Source organism: Monomorium pharaonis, chromosome 3, assembly GCF_013373865.1.
Source record: "Monomorium pharaonis isolate MP-MQ-018 chromosome 3, ASM1337386v2, whole genome shotgun sequence".
Taxonomy (NCBI): domain Eukaryota; kingdom Metazoa; phylum Arthropoda; class Insecta; order Hymenoptera; family Formicidae; genus Monomorium; species Monomorium pharaonis.
This window is the reverse complement of record NC_050469.1, coordinates 15,186,808-15,209,841: the sequence shown is the minus strand read 5'-3', so window position 1 is coordinate 15,209,841 and position 23,034 is coordinate 15,186,808. Positions and strand designations below refer to the sequence as shown.

The window sequence follows — 23,034 nt, the reverse complement described above, 5'->3', positions numbered from 1 at the left end:
GCGGCGCAGTTTTTTATAAGTCAATTTAATATGAATATTAATTATGTGTGTATAATTTACATTTTATACAAATTTTATCTGTTGAACAATTCCACTAATGACATCTTTATTTTCTTTTTGGCCCTGTGATCAATTCCAGTTAAATTATTTGAAAACGTGTAAACGACATTTTCATACATAGTGCACGCTTTATGTATTACACATTTATTGATTACTTCATCGGAATTTGTTTAAAAAGTTACGTGAATAACTGTTGTTTTTTAAACGTTTGTTTCATTTTTATCATACTAAATACTTTGATAGTGAAAAAAATATCTAATTAGTGCGGTAAAATTGATAAATTTTTCGACATGTGTGTTTATAAAGATTCTTTAAATGGAAGAATTTCCAATGGAAAGCATTTACTCTAATTTCCACTAAAATTGAATTACATATTTTATATGGTTACGCAATAGTAGTAAGTTTCTACGTATTATTTCTTATAATATTAAAAATATTACATGACGTTTTCTTATAGCATTACTTATACAATTATTTAACTTTAAGGAAGCACATACCTTTCATGAATTTTATTATTCATGAATTTTTTTAGAGCCAAGAGACAAACTGCAAAAATGGAACTTTTTGCACAATGAAGTACATCTTTTGTAGTTTTCATACAAATGTTACTACAATGATTTTGTTGAAAAATCCCCCCCCCCTCCCTTTACCGTCATGTAGACAGTTGTGCATGATTCCGCGATTACAATAATTTCTCCTTCCCTGTTTAAATGAAATACAAAAACCAAACGGCATCTTAAAGAACAGTAAATTTCAAGTTAATGTAAATAAATATAAAATTATTAGTGCAATTTTTCATCACGTACAGTAAAAATATAATCGATGTACAGTACATTATACCAACGTGTTATGAATTGTTACGTCCGGCAGATTCCACGATTTCCCTTCGTCAAAGGAACAAATAATTTTACAAAAGAAATTCCGTTTCAACGGTCTCCGATAATTTTTTACGCGTTTAGGATTAGTCTGTTAGGAACGTAATGACAAACATAGATGGACGAAACGACCAAGTAAATAATTCCGATTCCTTTTGAATACTGAGTCAACAAATAATAAATTCTGAAGATAGAAATTCAAAAACAAACATGGGATCTAAGCAAAGTTTCACGTTTCCTCACAAAAAATGAGCAATAAAGTATCTAAACATAAGCAAAAAATAAATAACCGTTTCCTCCATCTGCAACCCATACCGTAGCACGTCTAGCACGATAGAAAAAATTATTTATCTCTTAAACCCAAAAAGAAGATAACCTACGCAATAGGTCGGATCCCTTCGATAAAATTGAAAGAATGTGGGAGGAAACAGAGAAACTTTTGACAGAGTATACTCAACGTATGATTGGTCAAAAAGGAAAAACTATTTTTCCAATAAGAAAACGTAGAATTCACCCACCACACAATCCTGCAAAAGAATCCTACCTAAAGAAGTAAGTGGTTCAATTAGAATATTTGAACCACTTACATCTGGATTCTCCCCTTGTAAGACTCTGTATATATAATACCAAATCTTGAAGAGAGTCAGTAGTAATAGTAGTAATAATGATCAGTAATAATCAGTTAGTTGAAAGTAGTTAGTTGTGAGTTACGTTCAGTTACGTTTAGAGTTTTTAGTCAGTTCAGTTAATAAGAGAGTTAGTTAGTAATCATATAGAATCAGTGCGCAAGTAAACTTTAGTGCCGTTCCATCCGATCAAAAAATCCCTTCGATTCCAACGGATTTATTCGAGAACCAGTAATGAGTAAGTCCTACAATAACAATTTCTTTCTTTGTTTTTACGTTACTCATCTACTCCCTTCCGTTTTAATTTTTTAAGACACGTTCCTATTATTTTATAAATAATTTCCCACTTAGTGTTCCTCGACCCTCCTCTCCAGCTACCACCTTCGAAGAACTTAGTGTTTCTCGACTCTTCTCTCCAGCTACCACCTTCGAAGAACTTAGGGTTCCTCGACTCTTCTCTCCAGCTACCACCTTCGAAGAACTCAGTGTTCCTCGACTCTCCTCTCCAGCTACCACCTTCAAAGAACTTAGTGTTCCTCGACTCTCCTCCTCCTACCACCCCCTTCGAAGAACTTAATGTTCCTCGACCTTCCTCTTTGCCTCCAATTACTGAAGAATGTGAACACGTTCCTCAGATATTCCCAACATATTCTTTTTCTAGTTCACCTCCTCCTTCTTCAAGTTACTCTCCCATAAGTTCCCCTGAATCCGAAGACATTCCACCCCCACTCTCTCCCGCTATGCTTTATCCTCTTATGACACCAAGCATCCATGTTTACCCCATCTAACCATTTAATAAACCCTTTGTCTATTTCTTTGCTCCGCGTTTACCGTTAATACTGTAAAATAAAAAAACAAAAATCTCTTTGTTTCTCTTTCTCCGCCCACTATATACTTATTTAATATTTGTACAACTATATTCATACTCACTATGCGTCTTAAATTTAATTATACCGTTATTACAAAATTGTCAAATCACGACTTCAGCGCTTATTTGTATTTCTTTTTATTTTTATTTTTATTTGTTATTAGAATAAATACTTTTGTTCCCAGTGAGAAACGATAATGAATTCGACATCAATTCGACATCGAATCGACATCGAAATCATCATTTCGATGTCGATTCGATGTACTATTTCTCACTGGGTTAATTTTATGTAAAACCTTATCATTTATTTTAATTAATAACGACCTCGTCTATCCCGAACAAAGACTGCATCTGGTCCGATCCCGAGTTAAAGCGATTCAATTCGTTGACTCGAAACTTGGACCGACGGACGTACGACTCGAAACGGGTTATAGCGGCCCTATCGGCACGTTGACCTATATTTTTGAGTCATAAAAAGTGCGTTCGACCCGAGGCACATACCCTCTCTTAAAGTGTGTGCCTACGGGATTTCTACACGTTTTGTTACGTTCTTCCCTTCCTTACCTGTTCTCCCTGAAATATCCTTCCTACCGAATAAAGAGTAAAATTCCATAAGGCTGGACGTAACAAATTAAAAGCGCAAAAAAGCGGTGTTAATGAATGATTTAAGTATAGAGAAATGCAATTGGCCTAAAAATGCATTCATATTCTTTGCAGAACCAATAAAATAAAATATTAGATTACGGAAATATATATACATACATAAATATTAAATTAACACATTCAAAAGTATGTATTTTATTTGTTCTGAAAAAAATATGAATGCATTTTTAGCATTTTGAGGCCAATTGCATTTCTTTATACTTAAATCATTCATTAACACCGCTTTTTTTGCTCTTTTAATACATAACATATTTGTATAATGTACATTAATTATATTTGCACTGTACGTGGTGAAAGATTGCATTAATTAATAATTTTGTACTTATTTACATTGACAGATATCTTTGTCGTAGGTATAGATTTAATATTTAGATTTTTAATTTTTTTAATACAAATTTTGAATAACAGTTTAAAAATTAAGAATATTGTTTAATTTTATTACATCAGTTTTTTCAATTATAGATTTAGTGTCACAATTAGTACATAATTTTCCTACGTTAATCTAATGTAAAAAATTATATATATATATATATATTAAATATTAAATAAAATATATTAGATTATAGAAATACATATACATACATAAATATGAAGTTAACACATTCAAAAGTATGTATAATCAAACTTAATGTAATTTAAAAAAGACGTAATTCTTTTATTTTTACAAAAAAAGTAAAATTTCATTAAAAAATTTTAAATAAAAAGATAAAAAAGATATGCCAAATATATAAATGCGTGATTTCAAAAATTTTGAGATTAATAAAATGAACCAAGTATATTTAAAAAAGAGACTTAAAGAAATTTAATAAACATCGTCTTAAAAATTATATAAGTAAAATTAACAAATAATAAGATTAATCAAGTATATTTTTAAAAAGCTTAGAAAAACCCCTTAACTTAAAAATTTACTCAAAAAGTATTTAAAAATGATAATGTTATCAGTGATAAGAGATAGTGAAACAAAAAACTTGACATTTCCGGCTCGTGTTTTTTCTGTATTTCCAAAGCTCTATGTTATAGTATTGATAAATGTATATAGAAGAATGCAATTGATACGAACCAAGTTTTTGTTTCACTATCTCTTATCATTATAACAGTTTTATTTTTCAAATAATTTTTGAATAAATTTTTATGGGGTTTTTCTAAATTTTTTAAATATATACTTTGTTAATTTTATTATTTTTTAATTTTATTTATATAATTTTTTAATCAATTTATTAAATTCCTTTAAGACTTTTTTTTAAATATACTGGCTAATTCTATTGATCTCAAAATTATTTTTGCAAGCACGCGTTTATGTACTTGGCGTTACTTTTTTAAGATTTTATAATCATATCAGAAATATATGTATTTAATACTTTATTTGTAAATTGAAGTTATATTAAATAACAAAAAAATGTTGTAGTTTATATAGAAACGTATTTGTTTTTTATATTTTTTCTTTACACAGATAAATTTTTAACACTGTGAAAAAGAGATAAAAAAAATTAAAATTGTGTTTCAAAAATACCCAAGTTAAAGTTAAAAATCGTTTTCATATTAGTTTTAAAAAATTATCTGTGTAAAAGGAAAAATTATAAAAGAAAAAATACATTTTCACATAAACGACAATATTTATTTGTAATTTTATATAAATTTAATTTATAATAAAGTAAATTAAATAATTAATTTAAATAAAGTATCGAATATATTTTTGATCTAAATATAATTGTTTTAGTAATTTAGTTTAAATAAATTTATGATTTTTTAATTTAATATAAATATATTAATGTTTTGAAAATTAATTTTAAATTTAACTTGTTTTAATTTAACCCAACTTTCAACTGACAATGAGTCAGTTTTTTGTTTATATAACCTTTAACTTGTTTATATAACGTTAACAAACAAAATGATTTATCCTTCTCTTCAACTAAAATACAAAAACTAAATAGCATCTTAAAGAAGACTTGTCATTGCCGTATCCGATTTTTAAAATTAGAATTTTAAACAAAATGGCGATCCTTTAAAATTAAAGTGCTGATTTTTGATAAAAAGATTAATTTTTATTTGTAAAAAAAAATAAAAAGAATTTAAATTTAAAAAATGGATACGACAACTACAAAAAAATTTACTATTCGTCAAGATGCCGTTTGGTTTTTGTATTTCATTTAAAGGAGAAATCATTGTAATCGCGGAATCATGCACAACTGTCTACATGACGGTAAAGGGAGGGGAGGGGGGATTTTTCAACAAAATCATTGTAGTAACATTTGTATGAAAACTACAAAAGATGTACTTCATTGTGCAAAAAGTTCCATTTTTGCAGTTTGTCTCTTGGCTCTAAAAAAATTCATGAATAATAAAATTCATGAAAGGTATGTGCTTCCTTAAAGTTAAATAATTGTATAAGTAATGCTATAAGAAAACGTCATGTAATATTTTTAATATTATAAGAAATAATACGTAGAAACTTACTACTATTGCGTAACCATATAAAATATGTAATTCAATTTTAGTGGAAATTAGAGTAAATGCTTTCCATTGGAAATTCTTCCATTTAAAGAATCTTTATAAACACACATGTCGAAAAATTTATCAATTTTACCGCACTAATTAGATATTTTTTTCACTATCAAAGTATTTAGTATGATAAAAATGAAACAAACGTTTAAAAAACAACAGTTATTCAATCACGTAACTTTTTAAACAAATTCCGATGAAGTAATCAATAAATGTGTAATACATAAAGCGTGCACTATGTATGAAAATGTCGTTTACACGTTTTCAAATAATTTAACTGGAATTGATCACAGGGCCAAAAAGAAAATAAAGATGTCATTAGTGGAATTGTTCAACAGATAAAATTTGTATAAAATGTAAATTATACACACATAATTAATATTCATATTAAATTGACTTAAAAAAAACTGCGCCGCTTCTATGGAAAAAATTTCGAAGAAAACGTAAATAACATTTTCGTTGTGGCTTTGTGCGAAAAATAAATAAAAGGATTCATTGTAACTTGTTCTAGCCTGTAGCTAAACTAATAAAGTTAACAAAAAATAACTATTCAAAATAAGACTAGAGTGTAAAAAACTATAATTGATATAAAAAGTACCTTGAAAAAATCAATTTTGCAACAAATTTTTATAAACAAATTATTGTAAATTGACTGTACAAACTAATTATGCTAATCGGAAAAAATAACGAAAGAAATATTATAATATGTGTATAACATTTTTTGTGTCGTTCTTTGATGATTATGCTAAAAATAAATGTGTTTATAATAATTTGTTACAAAATTTTTAAAGCTTAAAAAATCCACACAATAACAATATTATTACTAAATGATTTAATTTATTTTAATTAATTTTTAAAAATGACATATTAATGATGTATATAAAAAATATTAAATATAATAATTTGTTAATATTCTAAATTTTCTAAGTAAAAAAGGTGTTGGTCTCAAAAACATAATATATATATTTGCATTACGCGAGCGAGCAAGACAGTAAGGGGGGCGAGCGAGATGACAATAACAACGTGCAAGGAAGCTCGATCCGATTCTTGGGCTTCAGCATGCTGTTATTCTCATCTCGCTCACTTCTATTACTATCTCATTCGTTCTTAATGATCTCTCGCTCGCTCCTTTTACTGTTTCGCTCGTTCTTATTGAATATCTCGTTCGCTCCTGTATTTTCTCGCTCGCACACATACGAAAAATCAATACTCTGTTACCGTCATTTCGTCCACATAGCACGGAACACAACCAGGTAGCACGGACGCACACCAAGCGAACGATTTTATTGACAGGGTCGAAAAGTGGATGTGGTACGTAGTTCTACATCCACGTTTGGCGCTGATGCTACATCCACATTTCGGTCGCACGAAAAAGGCCGCGGTGGCCGCTCTCAGGCTTCTCTCTGGTTATAGAAGCTTCTCTGCTCGTTCGAACTAGTAAACACTAGTAAAAATAAATTTATTATTGTAAACAGATGTATATATGAGAGCAAGAACTCATTATGGCTCATATTACTAACAAAATTGTGCAAATCTTGCACGAATGTCATCCTAATAAAGAGAATTTTAAGGATAAGACAAAAAATTTGAATGGATCAAAAGAGAGAAACGAATCAAAAAAGGAACTTGAAAAAAAAAAGTTGGAGAAAATCAAAAGTAATACTGAGAAATTATTAACAAATGCACAATGCAATTATGTTGGAAGTATTGAATATAGCAGTTTGAATAAAATGCTGGCTATTTGTAATTTAGAGGTATATAATTGAATTTTTCTAAACTATGTAGTCAAAGAAATAGAAATTCAACAAGATACATATGTATACATATACTTTTTATATTGCAATAACTGCTAAAAACCAGAAGAGGATTTATTCTAATATTAAAGATTAGTGAAAAAATTGTGTATATATTTTTTTTCTTAGATTGGCAACGAGTCTACAGCTATTCATCATTTGGTTGAAGCTCATGCAGTAATACTTCGACAGCACATCCTACATAGATATCAGAAGACTAAAATGCGCGAGTCTATATGGAATGAATCTCAAATATATGGATTGAAGCCAACATATGTAAAGTTTGAAACAAGGTTTACAGATAATAATGAATCATTAAAAGTAAAACTGTTAGATTTACCAAAAGGTAAGTAATAAAACATATCTTTTGCATTTTTATAAGTTTAAATTTTTTATATTCTTTTTCTAATTTTGTTCACAGAATGGTACATGATTCAGGTTACTGCTCAATATGAATCTCCTACTGTATTAAGGTACGAGAAGCAAATATCTAGTGTAATGCATGCTGTACATATTACAATACTTCCTACGGGTACATCTGACATGGAACCATTATGTGTAACTGTGCCGAGACCCATGACACAAGTTTCCTATGATATCTGCAAAGAGATTCAAAAACTATTGGATGGCTATACATCTGCACTAAAGACTACTTACACAAATCATAAGCAATATTGGATGATGCGTGCAAATCAAAACAATAAAATGAAGGTAAAAACAATTTGAAATTAAAACAATGTAGATTTTAATAAGAAAAAGGAAAATTAAGCCCGTTTTTGTGCCCCCTTGGGATTTTCAAGGAATACTTCTTTTTGTATTTATATCATTATTAGGAATATAATAAAAAATAGACATTTAGCTAGATAAGATTAAAAACTTAACCATAAAGTCGAAATGAATTATTTGTCTAGATGTATCACTATGATACTCAAGCCCTTTTCATAATTAATGAGTGACATAAAATTTTCATTCGTACTGCTTTACATCATATTAATTATCATTTTAGATTACACTATTGTTAACCTTTATAAAAATGAATACAACTGGTTAAAAAGATTAATTTTTTATTATCCTGACATATAAACATTTGTACTTCAAACAAATAGATGATCACTATTGATTGCCTTAATACTTAAGTCTTTTCACAGCGTCAAAGTTGTGATTACTTAGAAAATTTTTTTTATTATATACTATTATTTATCGTGTGCTTTTCTAGAGTTTTTTAGTTTTTGCTTTGACAATATCATAATCTAAAATGATATTGATATGATGGCAAGGCGGGCAAGGCACAATGAGTGAAAACATTTTATTAAGTCACTTATTAATTATAAGAAGGGGTTAAGATACTATAGTAATATAATTAAATAATTAATTTAACTTCATGGGATTTTTTCTTATCTATGATTATTTTTAAAATTCCTAATAATCATACAATACAAAAAACTTGTTTTTTGAAAATTCCAAGAGGGCATAAAAACGCATTTATTGACTCTCCTCCTTTTAAGCTGATTAATTACAGACAGCTATAAACGGATTAGAGAATATATGGTTGAGAGAATGGAGAGTATTATTTATGGCTGATCCTATTGAAAACTTGGAAATAGTAGATGAGATTCATCAAATGATCGATAAATTAATATCAGATTTTAAATTTCCGTAAGTGATGTTTACCAAAGTTTCACTGTGATCATTATGTATATTGAATTTTTATATTTATGTATATTAAATTTTTCAATGTTACACTGTTAGCACTGACATATCAAAAAGATGTAGGTGGCTTTTGAAAAAGGTATCTATAGGTGCATGTTTTCTTACGCGCGAGGAAATAGCACGTGCAATCAAATTCCTACTTCCTGAATGTGAAAAACTTGCAAACAACATCATTTTATCTATTTATGGAAAGTTACCATATATAAAGAAGTTAGAGAATACAAAACGTAAAACGTTGATTTTAATTATTGATGAGGTAATCACACAAAATGTAAAAACGTAAAATTATTATACACAAATATTTGTAAAAATTTGCTTTGTATATAAAATTTGTATATAAAAAGATATTTTTATTTTAAGTACATGGATTACATAGCATTTGAAGCCATGGAAATTATTAAGAATCATCCTGTTACTCGTTTCCCATCTCTGCATGTAGCATATGCGTTATTCAAAGAACATGAAGATACTATAGTGGAAGGCTGTAAAATAATCAAAGCCAGAGAAAATATGGGAATTTGCGTAGTCAATCCCTCCGGTGATCTTAACAAAATGGAAAAACGTATGAAGCTTTTTATGGACTTCTGGTTACCACAGTGGAAAAGTTGTTATAATATACAACCTAGCGAAGAAATGTTTGAAGATGCGTTAATAAATCATGATATTTTAATGTAAAAAAATTTTATTTCTCTTCTGCTAATATTAATTTGTATATAATTTATAATCTACTTAAAGTTTGTCTTTTTTTCTTTTCTCTTTGATGCTTAGGTATACTGGTCATGGAAATGGCATAGAATATTTATCTGGAGAAGACATTGAAAGAATGAGAGTAAAATCTACCGTTTTATTATTTGGATGTAGTAGTGTGAAACTACTTGTGATAGGTGGGAGATATCCACCTTATGGCGTTTCAAATCAATATTTAATAGCATGCAGGTAAAGAGAATGTCTAGTTCGTGTTTATATTATGTATAACAATTTCCGTGAAAAACTACAAGAGAAATCACTTACAAAATACTTTACTTTTTTCCATTTTTTAAAACTCATGCGCGAGCACGCACACATACGCATGTGCGCGCACACACACACACACATACACACACACATACACACATATATAAATTAATTAATAATTCTCAGTCCATGCCTCTTGGGTATGCTGTGGGAAGTAACAGATGCTGATATTGATAAAATGACTGCAAATTTCATGAGTAATTGGATTCCTTCGTCCTCAGAGAAATCATGGACCGAAGTAGATATGGATAGTTGGAATTATGGTACTCTAAGTTAGTATTATAATTGTTATTAGCATATATTACTATTACATAATAGGTTTAGTTTTTATTCCTGCACTGATATATATATGTAAAAATATATATATATATCCCACACAGTACATCCGTCCTGTAGACGTTACGTGGATATTTGAATATCCCAGAGCCATCCCCAGGACGTTTGCGGGACGAACGTGCTATATGGGAATAGAATATAAACATTGTAAAATTTTTTTTATTTAAAAAAGCTACTTTTACATTTTCATTTAATTTAAATTTATTTTAAAATTGCTGGTTATTTGATTACCCTACACTGCTTTCACTACCTCCAAACCTAAGGTTTGTTTTTTATTCCTGCACTGCTGCAATAAGTTAGAATAAGGCAAATATATTTTTTCTCATTCTTACTTATTACACTAGTGCAGCAGTACAGGAATAAAAAACAAACCTCTAATATTACAAAAAAACTTCCATACTTGATTCTTCAGTTACGTGATTAATAACGATTCATAACTTTTTTTTGTCAGAATTCATAAAAAATAGAAGGGATGGAGTAAAGGCCAAAACAGAAATGGAATCAGAAATGTTAAGGGCAGTAGCAAAATCCAAAAATAGTTGTTCGCATTATATGACGGCAGCTGCGATAGTAGCGCGAGGTTTACCAATAAAAATAGTTTAAATTTTATTAATTTTATTTTTGCAACATTGATCTAAGGTAATTTAAATTTCTAAGTCGTGTATAAAATAATTCCCGAAAGACAAGACTATATAGTAAGCATTTATGGGGTAAAGTTATCTTTTAATACTTTAATGCAAAGATATGTAATGGAGATGTATTTTATATAAAAATAATAAAGGTGAATAAAAAAAATCGGTTGTTTCGAGGTCAATTGTCATCAATTTAAGTTTAGATTATGATCTTTAGTCACATAATAATTTGTGGTTCGGGTACAGAAGCGGAAATGCTCTTGTGTGGCAAAACCTGTCCGCCATTAATATATAACTCATCCTTAACGATGACGTCTTCTCCTAGTACAGTTGTACCTTCCATTCGTACCCATTGTCCTACAACACTTTTCCATCCAACGATACAACTGTTTACATATATTTAATTAGCTTGATACTGAAAAATGCCATCTGAGACTTTATATATTTACGATACAACTAATACTTACCCATCTAGCCAAGCATGTTCCTTTATCACAGCTGCCTTCAGAATAGTACTTCGTTTAATACAACATCCGTCAGCTAAAGTGGCACCAGGACCAATCGTGACATTGGGCCCAATTCTACAATCCTTACCAATTATAGCCGTTGGATCTATTAAGACATTACCTACTATACCAGGTCCAGAATAAAGCTGTTCAGGATGTTTTTGCCTCAATGAAGCGAGATACATAGACATTCCTAAATAATTATAAATTATGAATTCATATTGAGTATGAAATGAATAAATAATTGAACTCATACAAATTACCATTTGAAAAAAAACTTTATTATATGCAAGGTGTACTTGCCTGTGAGAAAATCTTTAGGTTGTCCCACATCCATCCAGAAGCCTGGCAATTCCATAGCGTATAATTCTCCATCTTGAGCCATACTTGGAAAAACTTCCTTTTCGATACTTGTAGGTTTCAATTCTATTCTGTTTAATATGCTTGGATTAAGAATATACATGCCTATATTTGCAAAAAAATATGTATATAAAATGCGTGCGTCCACAAAGGCATGTGCATACATGGATGTGTCTAGTATTCCTTAAAGTATTTCTAAACAAGTCTTGGTCTATACCTGCGTTGATTTTATTAGATATAAATTCTTGTGGCTTTTCAACAAAATTCTCAATCTTTCCATCTTCTCCATATACAACCACACCATACTTTGACGGCTCCTCTACTTTAGTAACAACTATGGTTCCTTCTTTACCATGATTCTCATGGAATTCAAGAAGCTGTTTAAAAGGAAAGTCACAAATAATATCCGAGTTCAAAACAAAGAATGGATCATCACTGGCACATAAATATTCACGCGCGAGCGCAAGTGGTCCAGCAGTACCCAATGGTTCTGGTTCATGAGAAAAGATAAGTTGTACTCCCAATTTCTTTGCCTCATGAACTAACTCTTCTTCCATCTGTTGCGCCCGATAGGAAACGGCCAATATAACTTCAGTTACATTTGTCTGTACCTAGAAAAATTTCAGAAATATACTTGGAGAAGTAAAGAAAATTGAACTTATAATGTATAAAATTTTGATAAATTAATGTGTATATCATATATATTTCTATATGTACCAGTGCTTCAATCTGATGTAAGAGCATTGGTTTATTTGCAAACTCAACAAGTGGTTTAGGTCGACTTAAAGTAAGAGGTCGCAATCTAGTCCCATAACCACCCACAAGTATTAAAGCACGCATGGTTTGTATTTTCTTTTTCTTTTCATGCATTCCTGAATAAATTCTGCAAAAATGTATTCTCTTGACTAATTTTTATATCAATTTACAGTAAAAAAGTCTAAATGCTAACTTTATGTTACGCATATTACAACTTATGATAGAAAAAATTAATAACTCACTCTAATTCGCAAAAAAGTAATATTTTACTTGATACTCTTTCACATATTTTTTTAGATAAATTTAATTATTATGTTATTATATTTTTTCGAATACATTTTAATCACCTATAATTACCATTATGGGAAGTATTAGCATTATATTACCCCGTGACTGAAATACCTAATAGTACTTACATTAACCACCACCATACTAGTCAAAATAATAAGATATTTCGATACATTGCCACGTAACAAGTGCTACGTATTCATATTCGATATGATTCAATATCATGTTTACGATAAGAATAATTTTTTCTCGCAAGATGACATTATCGATGCAGGTAAATTTAAATTTGTATCTTATATTTTTCTACGTAACACTCATCCAATTTTTGTTACACAATTCTCCGTTTTTTTCTCTCTGATTTTTCTCGTAGATAATCAATTTGCTAGAGATCACTAGAGAGCATGTTTTTTTTGGGGGTGGGGGAGGTTTAAGGGCATCTACAATGGAGAGTCGTAGGCCGTAGCAGTAGTCGTATTTTTTTTTTTTTTTTGGAGGTTTAATGTGTCAAATCTGATGCAGATATGAGACACGTATGTATCTTGCCCTTGCAGGCACAGTATCCTGCTGCACTCGTTGTATTGTTCTTGCACTTTATGACCTGATATATATTATCTTGAAATTCTATCCGTTCTGGGTTCCGGGTTCAGTTAAGGTGGAAGCACATAAAATTACAGGAGCCGTAAGGCAGAATGCAGAAGCCATAGCGCATGCGCTATGGTATTACTTTATCTGTCCATGACAAAATGTAATACTATAGCGCATGCGCTATGGCTTCTGCATTCTGCCTTATGCCCAGTCTACAATGAGTCGTTGGTCGTTGGTCGTAAGAAATTTAACCAATCACAGTTGATCTTAGAGAAGAATAACCGAACATAATTGGTTAAATTTCTTACGACCAACGACCAACGACTCATTGTAGACTGGGCATTATGGCTCCTGTAATTTTATGTGCTTCCACCTTTAGTTTCCTTTTCTCGTCTCCTATGGTTTGTTCGCGTCGCCATGCTCCGACATGCTCCTACTCACTCCAACGCATTCTAATAGGTTGGCGTCATCGGAATCAACGTATTGGAGTGCGTTGGGGTAAATAGGAGCATGTTGGGTGTAACGTCCCAGCGTCCGGAAAATTTTGTCCAAAAGTTTTCTCGCGAAACTTGTCCAGATGCATGCGCGCTGAGTTACCTTACTCAGTAATGCGTTTCTATGGCTCATTCTTACTTTCGTTTAAGTCGTCATTATATAATAATAATTCAAATATTAAGCACTTAATCGTACTTTAAAATTACGTACATATATATATCAAAATCATATATTACATATACGTATACTTTAAGTTATCTAGCATTATTTTAACTCTCTTATCGATACGAACGCATAGGCAACCGGATCGTTTAAACTTCTAAATTCTTACTCTCGTATTGCTTATGGGTTCGTCGAGGATTAATTAACTGTAAGATAAATAAGAACCGGATATTTGTAAAGGCCCTTGCACGTGCACTGTCGGATGATTAAAGAAATGATATCTCGTCAACTGAATCCTCAAAGATTCAAACGGAACGGTTCTAAAACAAAATCTGCTATTATCAACACGACGGCGACAGGATGTCGCGCCTAAAGAAATACAATACGAAATTAATCCGCGTAATATCCGGACTGCGTGTCGGAAGATCAGGTGAACCATAGTTAGGCATTTAACATAAACAGTCCGTAAGATTTCACGTTGGCGACGAGATGTCGCGCCCAAGAAATAATTAAGATTGATAAAACGGCGAGATATTTGGTAGTGAAAGCGATCCTAGCCGAAAAATATTCCGGATCAAATGATCGACGAAATCCTAGACGAGATATCTCCAATAAACATCCGCACACGTGCAGACGGTCTCACGCGCCTTATCAGCGGCCCCCGAAACTCGGTTCCCGCCAAGCCGCCGAATCACTCCCACTCTTACCGACTCTTGCGCTTCGCGCGTGTTCCCTACTCCGGAGCGCTAGCGGCCGCTGAGCGCAGCGCCGATTTTGCTCGATCCCTTTGTCCGCGCCCTATTTAAATCCGCGCACAGACGCCGGATCATTCATTCATTCACTCATTATTTTTCGACACTCGTTCAGCATACTTATTAGTTCAGTCACTAGTTTTCGGTCACGCGTCACTCTTCAATCTTCAAGTTATCTGCAACCTCTCTTGTATAGTTTCGCGATCAACTCATTATCAATTAAGTTAACCAGTGCGTGCTCCGACAGACTGCCATCATCGACATATCTCTGCGACCACCTTCAACCGTCAACCTACATCAACCATCTAATTGGAGCTATTGCTTCAAACTATATTATAACTCGTGAGTACTAATTAATTATTGTTTATTTTCGCTCCCTAGAATATTTTCCGAAATCGAACTGTGCCATATTATAAGGAATCCTTTTGATAAGGATTAATTGTCGATCCACTTCCAAATAATTATGAAACAACTCCTCTAGGTACAACCCTTTCCCCTCCCTTGTGCCCGCGATGAATTCTACAACACCTAAAGTGAGTAGGCTCAATGATTGAAATATCGTCGGTGAAATTAGAAAAGCCGGTATATTCGTGCTCAACAAGACCATAGATTCCGCTAGCGAGCATTCTGTTGCTCACCAGCGATATAAGTAAACAAAACCATAGATTCCGCTAGCGAGCATTCTATTGCTCGCCAGCGATATAAGTGAACAAAACCATAGATTCCGCTAGCGAGCGTTCTATCGCTTGCCAGCGATATAAGTTAGTTAATCATTCACAAGCACGAATATACTCGACGGCCCTAATTTCCCTTGACGTAGAAAAATGCTTAACTAAGCGTTCAATCGCTTAACCAAGCGTTTATTTGTAGACCATCAAGAAGAATCGCCACCGCGGAAAAAGGAAAAGGGAAAAGATCCTTAAAGCTCAACAAAAAGCCCTAGAGCGGGCTTTCGAGGAAATTGAGAATTTCGTGGGCTACCCGCTGGAACACACCCCCCTTCCTCCTCCAGTCACAGACGCTCCGCCAGGAAGAGCAATCTCTTCCATTGATCTGTTCCAAGAAGACACCGTCCCTTTGGAAAATTATAATCAGTTAACGTCCAACGCGCCTGAAATAATTATACTCAGCGATTCCGATCACGATTCCCCGGAGTTGGAACCTTTAGATCCAACAACAGAATACCATAGTGATGCAGTAGCACAGATTATTATATTTCCGCCAGAAAATTAAGTGATACATGTAATAATCCTATACGTTGTTTTATTAATAAATATATACATATATATATATATATATCCAGATTTTTTAATCTTAACTACATCAAGGTCATACTAACCAAATCCCACAAGGTTTTCCATCGGCAACAAGCTCTCGCCATACCCGGGTAGAGTTCGTGTAAGCGGGCTGCCCGAAATTCGAAAGGAGAGCCCCCCGTCGGTCAGGCGACCGAGGCGTCGCGACGCACACATTGAGAAGAAATATCCCTAGACCCGGACGTTACATGGGGCATGTGACGCGAACAAACCACTAGTCCTTTGTCATAGATTCTGAGTAACTAGATGTTCCAACTCTTCGTTCGCGTTGTCACACTGCCATCTGGTGGTCTTTCTGTATCTTTTTCCTTGCTATGTATCGTTCTTCCTATTTCTTCTGTTTATTGATGGTTGGATTCTCCCTTGACTGTTTATATCATTCTTTTATTTGCCTCTCTGATTGTTTATTGTCTTAACCTTTTCTAAGTCTTTGTTTCTATTCTATTTTATTCCTTTCTTTACTTTTCTTTTTTGATATTAAATTGTTTGTTTTTGTATATATAATTTCTATTATTTCTAATAGTGCTTCTAGGAAGTACTCCTGCTGGTCGTTTCTTTGAATTATGTGTTTGAATCTTTTAATTACCATATTTTTTCCTTCTTGTTTCTTTGTGATTTCTTTCTTTCTTACATGTATTTCATGGTTCCCCTTATTAATGAGAAATGTTGTGTCACTCTTTTGTTTATAGGTCCTTTCATCTTCTTGGTTTTCCTCTTCCATCCATTGTCTTTCGCTCTTCTCTTTATTTCTTTCTCTTTGTATATATGCTGTCCTATCTTGTTGTTGACGGACTCGTTGGTCCTTGCTACTTACTCTGTTTTCATTTTCAATTTCTTTTACATGTCTTTCCCTTCCTTTTATTACTGCGTCTCTGTAACTTGTTGATTGCCGTCTCAATACTTGTTTAGCTTTTGTTATAGAAATGTTTTGTTCCGCTGCATGTCTAAGAATATTTCTTTGGTTTGTGAATTCTTTGCACATTTTACTGTTTGCTTTGTGTGTTTCTCTACAGTTCTTACATTTTGGTGTTTTTTCGCATATACCATGTGATGGCTCTCCACAAATTACGCAGGTTCTTTCTTTTTCTCTACACACTGACTGAACATAACCGAATCTGTAACATTTAAAACATTGTTTTACATTAAGAATATATGGTCTTATTTTGATTTTACTCAATCCTTCATATATTGATAGAAACTGAGGCATTCTATTGCCTCTGAATGTGATTACAATATTATCAGTGGCTATGGTTTCTATTTTTTTAATTGTTTTGTTATATCTTTTTGTGATTAATCTTTCCATTTTTTGTATGTCTTTATGTTCATCTAGTGCGATCACTAGTTCTTGGATCTTATCCGGCCAGTCTGTGACTACGCCTTTTATACTCATATTTCTTTCTAGTAATCTATACTCTAATTCTTTTACATTATCAAGTTTTCTCATTACTTTATTAGCTCTGTCTATTCCTATATAGTGGATGTCTGCTGTTCTAAAACCAGTCTTAGTGTAATTATCTGGCTTTAAATTTTCCTTGGCCAGTGCGCTTAATATTTTGAGATCATTTCTCTTTCCTCTCTTTTCCATGTATTCCTGTTTTACTCTCACTGATATTATGCAGTCACCTTTGTGTCCTGTTCTAAATTCCTTGCCCTCTCTTTGGTTTGGTTGTATGTCCGGGCCTACGTAGTTATACAGAATCTTATCGTTTTTAAAGTGTACCGTTTCCCTCTTTGACTCGTCGTCCGTGTAATTCGTAGCTGACATTGTTGTCTGTTGTAGTGAATTTTCCTTGGCAGAGCAAGATTCAGATGTCACGCTGGCTACTTCCATTTCGACTATTTCTTCCTGTTTTTGCGTTTTCCTCTGCTTCATGTCCTCTTGTTTCGTCTCCTCCTTTACTTCTTTTCCTTTTGCCCGCATTCTTCTTCTTTTTGCTACCCATTTCGTCTGTTACCGCTTGCGTGTATTCCTCGCCACTATCTTTTTCCTTATTTTCTAAATCTTTTCCCGTTATCAACACCGGGTTAACGCCTATTATTTCCTCTATACTTTTTTCTGTAATCATATTCTCGATCTCCCAATCTTTTAATCTCTGCACTTTATTTTCCGTATGATTGCAATTATCGCTATTTTTCCAAATAGCTTTGTTTTCATCCCTTTGCGCTTGCGCACACTCCCTTCTACTATGTTCCATGTGCGATTCTGGAACTATAACCCCTATTTCCGCCGATTCCTTTACTGTATCACACCTTTGATTAACTATTTCTCCATTCTTCATCGATTTCCTTTTCAGGCGATTCATTGGCTCTCCTCTATCATCTCTAGCCCTCAAAAGAGCTAATTGTATATGATTCAATCTGCGCGACAGCTTTACTATCTCTTACTACGTCCGTATACCGCGCGCTCTTTCACCAGACTGAGCAGTAGTCGTAGAAAATGTCTTCACTTCGGGTGTTTACGATAATGGCTATCCGAGTAATTTTCTCTAGGACCGAAATATATGATAAGCACAACCATCTACTATCATCATGATTCGTGACAACTCAATGCTGTCCGGTATAGCCAAATCACGAGCAAGTTGCGAGTTGCGAGTTGCGAGTTTGTAGCAGGTAACCTAAAAAGTACGACATAAATAATTTGATTATTACAATTAAAAATAATTTATTTTTAATGTATGATAAGATTATTAACTTTAAAATAGTAATTATATGTAACACAATCATGTATTTTTAAAGTATTGTCTAAAGTAATATCAGAGATTATTTTATTTACAAATATTTATTTTGTCTATCAAGTTTCTATCATAACGGTATTATTTCAAAACCTAATATAATATTTTAATTAAACACTAATTCTCAATAAATGTTATTATTTATTATTAACTAACATATATATTAGAAAAGTCATCTTTTATTAAACGGACGGTGTTAACACTTTGAAACAAATGAGATAAATTATGTAAAATTATTAAATAAATCATTATTAATAATATTTTTTAGATTACAAGTAAAATAAAAATTTAAGTATAAATATTTTTCTTTCTTGTAACAACTGTTAATGATAAGTTGCATGGTGTTATCATTATTTTAAAAAATCATATCTTTATGTATAAATATTATGCATGAATATTTCACTAATGTGAAACTAATAATAATGTTTACAATAAATTTTTTTAATTTGTAATACAAGTGCATAGTAAATTAAGATATACTGTAAACACAATAAAAAAATTTTTGTTTGTGCACTTTACTTAACGCTGTGTACAAATCTATTAACATTTATGAACAAAATATTGGATTATTTGTTTAAATAACATTTATAACATTAATAAAACATTTATTAAGAATCAATGTCTAATTAAAATTTTATATTAGGTTTTGAAATAATATCGTTATAATAGAAACTTGATAGACAAATTAATAAATAAAATATTTGTAAATAAAATAATCTCTTTAATATTACTTTAGACAATACTTTAAAAATACATGATTGTGTTATATAATTACTATTTTAAGGAAGTTAATAATTTTACCATACATCAAAAACAGATTATTTTTAATTGTAATAATCAGGGTTGGGAAGTAACGCGTTACTTGCAACGCCGTTACCGTTTTCGTTACATTTTTTTGGTAACGCTCGTTACTTTTTTATGTCTGTAACGGTAACGGTAACGTCGTTACATTTTTACAGTAACGGTAACGAATTCAGCCGTTACTTTTATCGTTACTTTAGTTCCCTATATCTTTTATATCTGTTCAATAGATCGCGTACTGGTCGCGCGCATTATTCTTAATGGATAATTAATTCTTAATTGGATAAAAATATTCCGATATAGGGCGCTGGAAGTCAATGCCACATGAGAATGCCCTGTTGAAATATCTTGTTAATGCGATGCGTAAACCTTTTATTTTGAGATTTAAAAGACTGTAGATAGTCGTCTTCAATACGCAAATACATACAATATGTATAACCTATCTGCTAGATTATAGGTTACGTGCAATAAATGCAATTATAAAATATTTATTTCCATATTTTATAATATATATTTTAAATATATGTTTGAAAAATATTCTCTACCTTATATAGGCTGCATTCCGATAGTCACTGCTAGTATTAAAAGTCTAAAAGTCTATAGTATATGTATATGAAACTGAACTATAGATTTTCAATACTGGTAATGAATATTGGAATGCTTATATAACATTAATTTTTAAAAACAAAGTTTATTAATAATTTTTGACAAAATGACATTTGTGAATTACAATATAAATTCTTATAAAGATAAGTATATTAAAAAAATAAAGATATTAATATAAAAAATTAGAATAATTATTAATTGAGTTTAATATAAAAAAGCTTGCTATATATTAGAAACTAGTTTAAAGTTTTAAGTTTTAATATTGATTATTAAATAATGTAATTTTATAATTTAACATTTTACTTTAGCATTTCAAAAAAGTAACGAAAAAAGTAACGAATCGTTACTTTCTAAGTAACGGTAACGGTAACGCGTTACTTTTTAAAATAAGTAACGAGTAACGGTAACGAGTTACTTTTTACAAAAAGTAACGGTAACGGTAACGCGTTACTTTTTTAAGGTAACGTTCCCAACCCTGGTAATAATCAAATTATTTATGTCGTACTTTTTAGGTTACCTGCTATAAACTCACGGAACTCGCAACTGCTCGCAACTCGCAACTTGCTCGTGATGATTTGGCTATACCGGACAGCATTGAGTTGTCACAAATCATGATGATAGTAGATGGTTGTGTTTATCATATATTTCGGTCCTAGAGAAAATTACTCGGATAGCCATTATCGTAAACACCCTTCGTATTGCTTACTGTTTACAGCTTATAGCAGACATTGCTCTAGTTTACACCGAGCACTTGGTACGCATATCAAATAGTAAATAACTAGTGAATGTGTTTAATCATTCTACTAGTTTACACCGAGCACTTGGTACGCGTATCAAGTAGTGAATTTAAGCTGATCAGCCAATAATTAAACACATTCACTAGTTATTTACTATTTGATACGCGTACCAAGTGCTCGGTGTAAACTAGGTCATTGGCTGATCAGCTTAAATTCACTACTTGATACGCGTACTAAGTGCTCGGTGTAAACTAGAGCATTGCTCTTGTTTACACCGAGCACTTGGTACGCGTATCAAGTAGTGAATTTAAGCTGATCAGCCAATGATTAAACACATTCACTAGTTATTTACTATTTGATACGCGTACCAAGTGCTCGGTGTAAACTAGTAGATTGAGTCAATTCATTGCGTGCTTACAATGAGCGTTGGGGCATTCGGGATTAGTTTTTGGTCGCCTTTCTTTGATGGCCGGCTTGTATGTTATTGCTACGTCGTTTTTATTCTAGACAGCATTGCCGTAGTTTTAGTGCTGTTATGGCTAAAACACTCCATTGTAGATGGCCCTTTAAAGGGCCATCTACAATGGAGAGTTGTAGGCCGTAGCAGTAGTCGTAGACAATATTTTCATTACGTACTGTTTTACTGATTACGGCCTACAACAGACATTGAGCCAATTCAGTGGGTGCTTACGATGAGCGTTCAGGTGTTCGGGGTTAGTTTTTAGTCACCTCTCTATGATAGCCAGCTTGTATATTATTGCTACGTCGTTTATATTATTGACAGCATGGTCGTAGATTTATGCCCAGTCTACAATGAGTCGTTGGTCGTTGGTCGTAAGAAATTTAACCAATCACAGTTGATCTTAGAGAAGAATAACCGAACATAATTGGTTAAATTTCTTACGACCAACGACCTACGACTCATTGTAGACTGGGCATTAGCGTTGTTACGACTAAAACACTCCATTGTAGATGGCTCTTTAGCGTTGTTACACTAAAACACTCCATTGTAGATGGCCCCTAAGGGCTCTAGCAGACCAACGCGATTTCCGTCGCGCGCGACGCGCGATATCCAATGGGCGTACATAGATGAGCGGAAAGGCTCATTAGACATCGCACGTCGCGCGCGACAGAATCGTGCTGGGGCTCGATTCTTGAATTCATTCGCAAGAAAACGTATGCGAAAATATCCGCTCTAACAGAAAAGTTGCAAGTTTATTGGTTAAAAGTCATACGATAGCCAATAAATTTCCAACTTTTCTGTAAGAACAGAATTTGCGAATACGTTTCTCTTGCGAATGAATTCAAGAATCGAGCCCCTGGGGCTCGATTCTTGAATTCATTTGCAAGAGAAACGTATTCGCAAATTCTGTTCTTACAGAAAAGTTGGAAATTTATTGGCTATCGTATGACTTTTAACCAATAAACTTGCAACTTTTCTGTTAGAGCGGGTATTTGCGCATACGTTTTCTTGCGAATGAATTCAAGAATCGAGCCCCTGGTCTGCTGGAGCCCTAAAGCCGAAATCACATAGTCGCAAGTCGCAACTGGCTGCTTGCGACTTCTGTAGATGAGGCTTAAGGCCAAAGGCAGAGAACAAGACGTAGGTGTCGTAGTCGTAGTCGTAGGGTAAGAGCCACCGCACAAGCTTTTTCGTAACACGTTACGTTACGTTAAGTGCTCCATAAACCTAAGTTTGTACTTAAAATTAAACTTACATCAACGCACAAAGAAACTTTTAATGTAAGTTCTTAAGTTCTTACGTTAAGGATTTCTTTGTGCGTTGATTTAAGTTAAATTTTAAGTACAACTTAGGTTCGTATGGAGTACTTAACGTAACGTAACGCGTTATGGAAGAATTT

At 32.3% G+C, this 23,034-nt stretch overlaps 3 protein-coding genes across 8 annotated transcripts; 2 read left to right on the top strand and 1 right to left on the bottom strand.

The window, feature by feature from the left end:
• The first annotated feature begins 6,511 nt into the window (after positions 1 to 6,511).
• LOC105828446 (separin) lies at positions 6,512 to 11,239 on the top strand. Its single transcript, XM_012666766.3, has 9 exons — positions 6,512 to 7,345; positions 7,514 to 7,730; positions 7,806 to 8,095; positions 8,904 to 9,040; positions 9,134 to 9,350; positions 9,455 to 9,765; positions 9,863 to 10,030; positions 10,235 to 10,380; positions 10,896 to 11,239. The coding sequence occupies exons 1-9, from the start codon at positions 7,094 to 7,096 to the stop codon at positions 11,045 to 11,047; spliced, it is 1,890 nt and encodes a 629-aa protein (XP_012522220.1). The 5' UTR covers positions 6,512 to 7,093; the 3' UTR covers positions 11,048 to 11,239.
• On the bottom strand, positions 11,047 to 18,823 carry LOC105828447 (mannose-1-phosphate guanyltransferase beta). Of its 6 annotated transcripts, none has more exons than XM_012666770.3 (6): positions 12,941 to 13,652; positions 12,660 to 12,825; positions 12,160 to 12,553; positions 11,886 to 12,047; positions 11,544 to 11,775; positions 11,047 to 11,462 (listed from the first exon to the last, which is right to left on the bottom strand). In XM_012666770.3, the coding sequence occupies exons 2-6, from the start codon at positions 12,810 to 12,812 to the stop codon at positions 11,294 to 11,296; spliced, it is 1,110 nt and encodes a 369-aa protein (XP_012522224.1). In that variant the 5' UTR covers positions 12,813 to 12,825; positions 12,941 to 13,652; the 3' UTR covers positions 11,047 to 11,293. The 6 variants fall into 6 exon arrangements, 5 of the variants coding, with proteins under 5 accessions (XP_012522224.1, XP_012522222.1, XP_012522223.1 ...); XM_012666768.3 differs by having other exon boundaries at positions 13,056 to 13,652; XM_012666769.3 differs by having other exon boundaries at positions 13,115 to 13,652.
• LOC118644742 lies at positions 15,192 to 16,276 on the top strand. Its single transcript, XM_036284059.1, has 3 exons — positions 15,192 to 15,322; positions 15,462 to 15,513; positions 15,851 to 16,276. The coding sequence occupies exons 2-3, from the start codon at positions 15,493 to 15,495 to the stop codon at positions 16,211 to 16,213; spliced, it is 384 nt and encodes a 127-aa protein (XP_036139952.1). The 5' UTR covers positions 15,192 to 15,322; positions 15,462 to 15,492; the 3' UTR covers positions 16,214 to 16,276.
• Positions 18,824 to 23,034: the final 4,211 nt, after the last annotated feature.

Bases quoted from the DNA above. Each gene is read 5' to 3' on its own strand.
- LOC105828446 (XM_012666766.3), top strand. From the start codon at position 7,094: ATGGCTCATATTACTAACAAAATTGTGCAAATCTTGCACGAATGTCAT. The intron at 8,096-8,903 runs GTAAAAACAATT...GATTAATTACAG, and splicing joins ATCAAAACAATAAAATGAAG to ACAGCTATAAACGGATTAGA. The intron at 10,031-10,234 runs GTAAAGAGAATG...AATAATTCTCAG, and splicing joins CAATATTTAATAGCATGCAG to TCCATGCCTCTTGGGTATGC.
- LOC118644742 (XM_036284059.1), top strand. From the start codon at position 15,493: ATGAATTCTACAACACCTAAA. The intron at 15,514-15,850 runs GTGAGTAGGCTC...GTTTATTTGTAG, and splicing joins TGAATTCTACAACACCTAAA to ACCATCAAGAAGAATCGCCA.
- LOC105828447 (XM_012666770.3), bottom strand. From the start codon at position 12,812: ATGCATGAAAAGAAAAAGAAAATACAAACCATGCGTGCTTTAATACTT. The intron at 12,048-12,159 runs GTATAGACCAAG...TTGCAAATATAG, and splicing joins ATCTAATAAAATCAACGCAG to GCATGTATATTCTTAATCCA. The intron at 11,776-11,885 runs GCAAGTACACCT...ATAATTATTTAG, and splicing joins ACCTAAAGATTTTCTCACAG to GAATGTCTATGTATCTCGCT.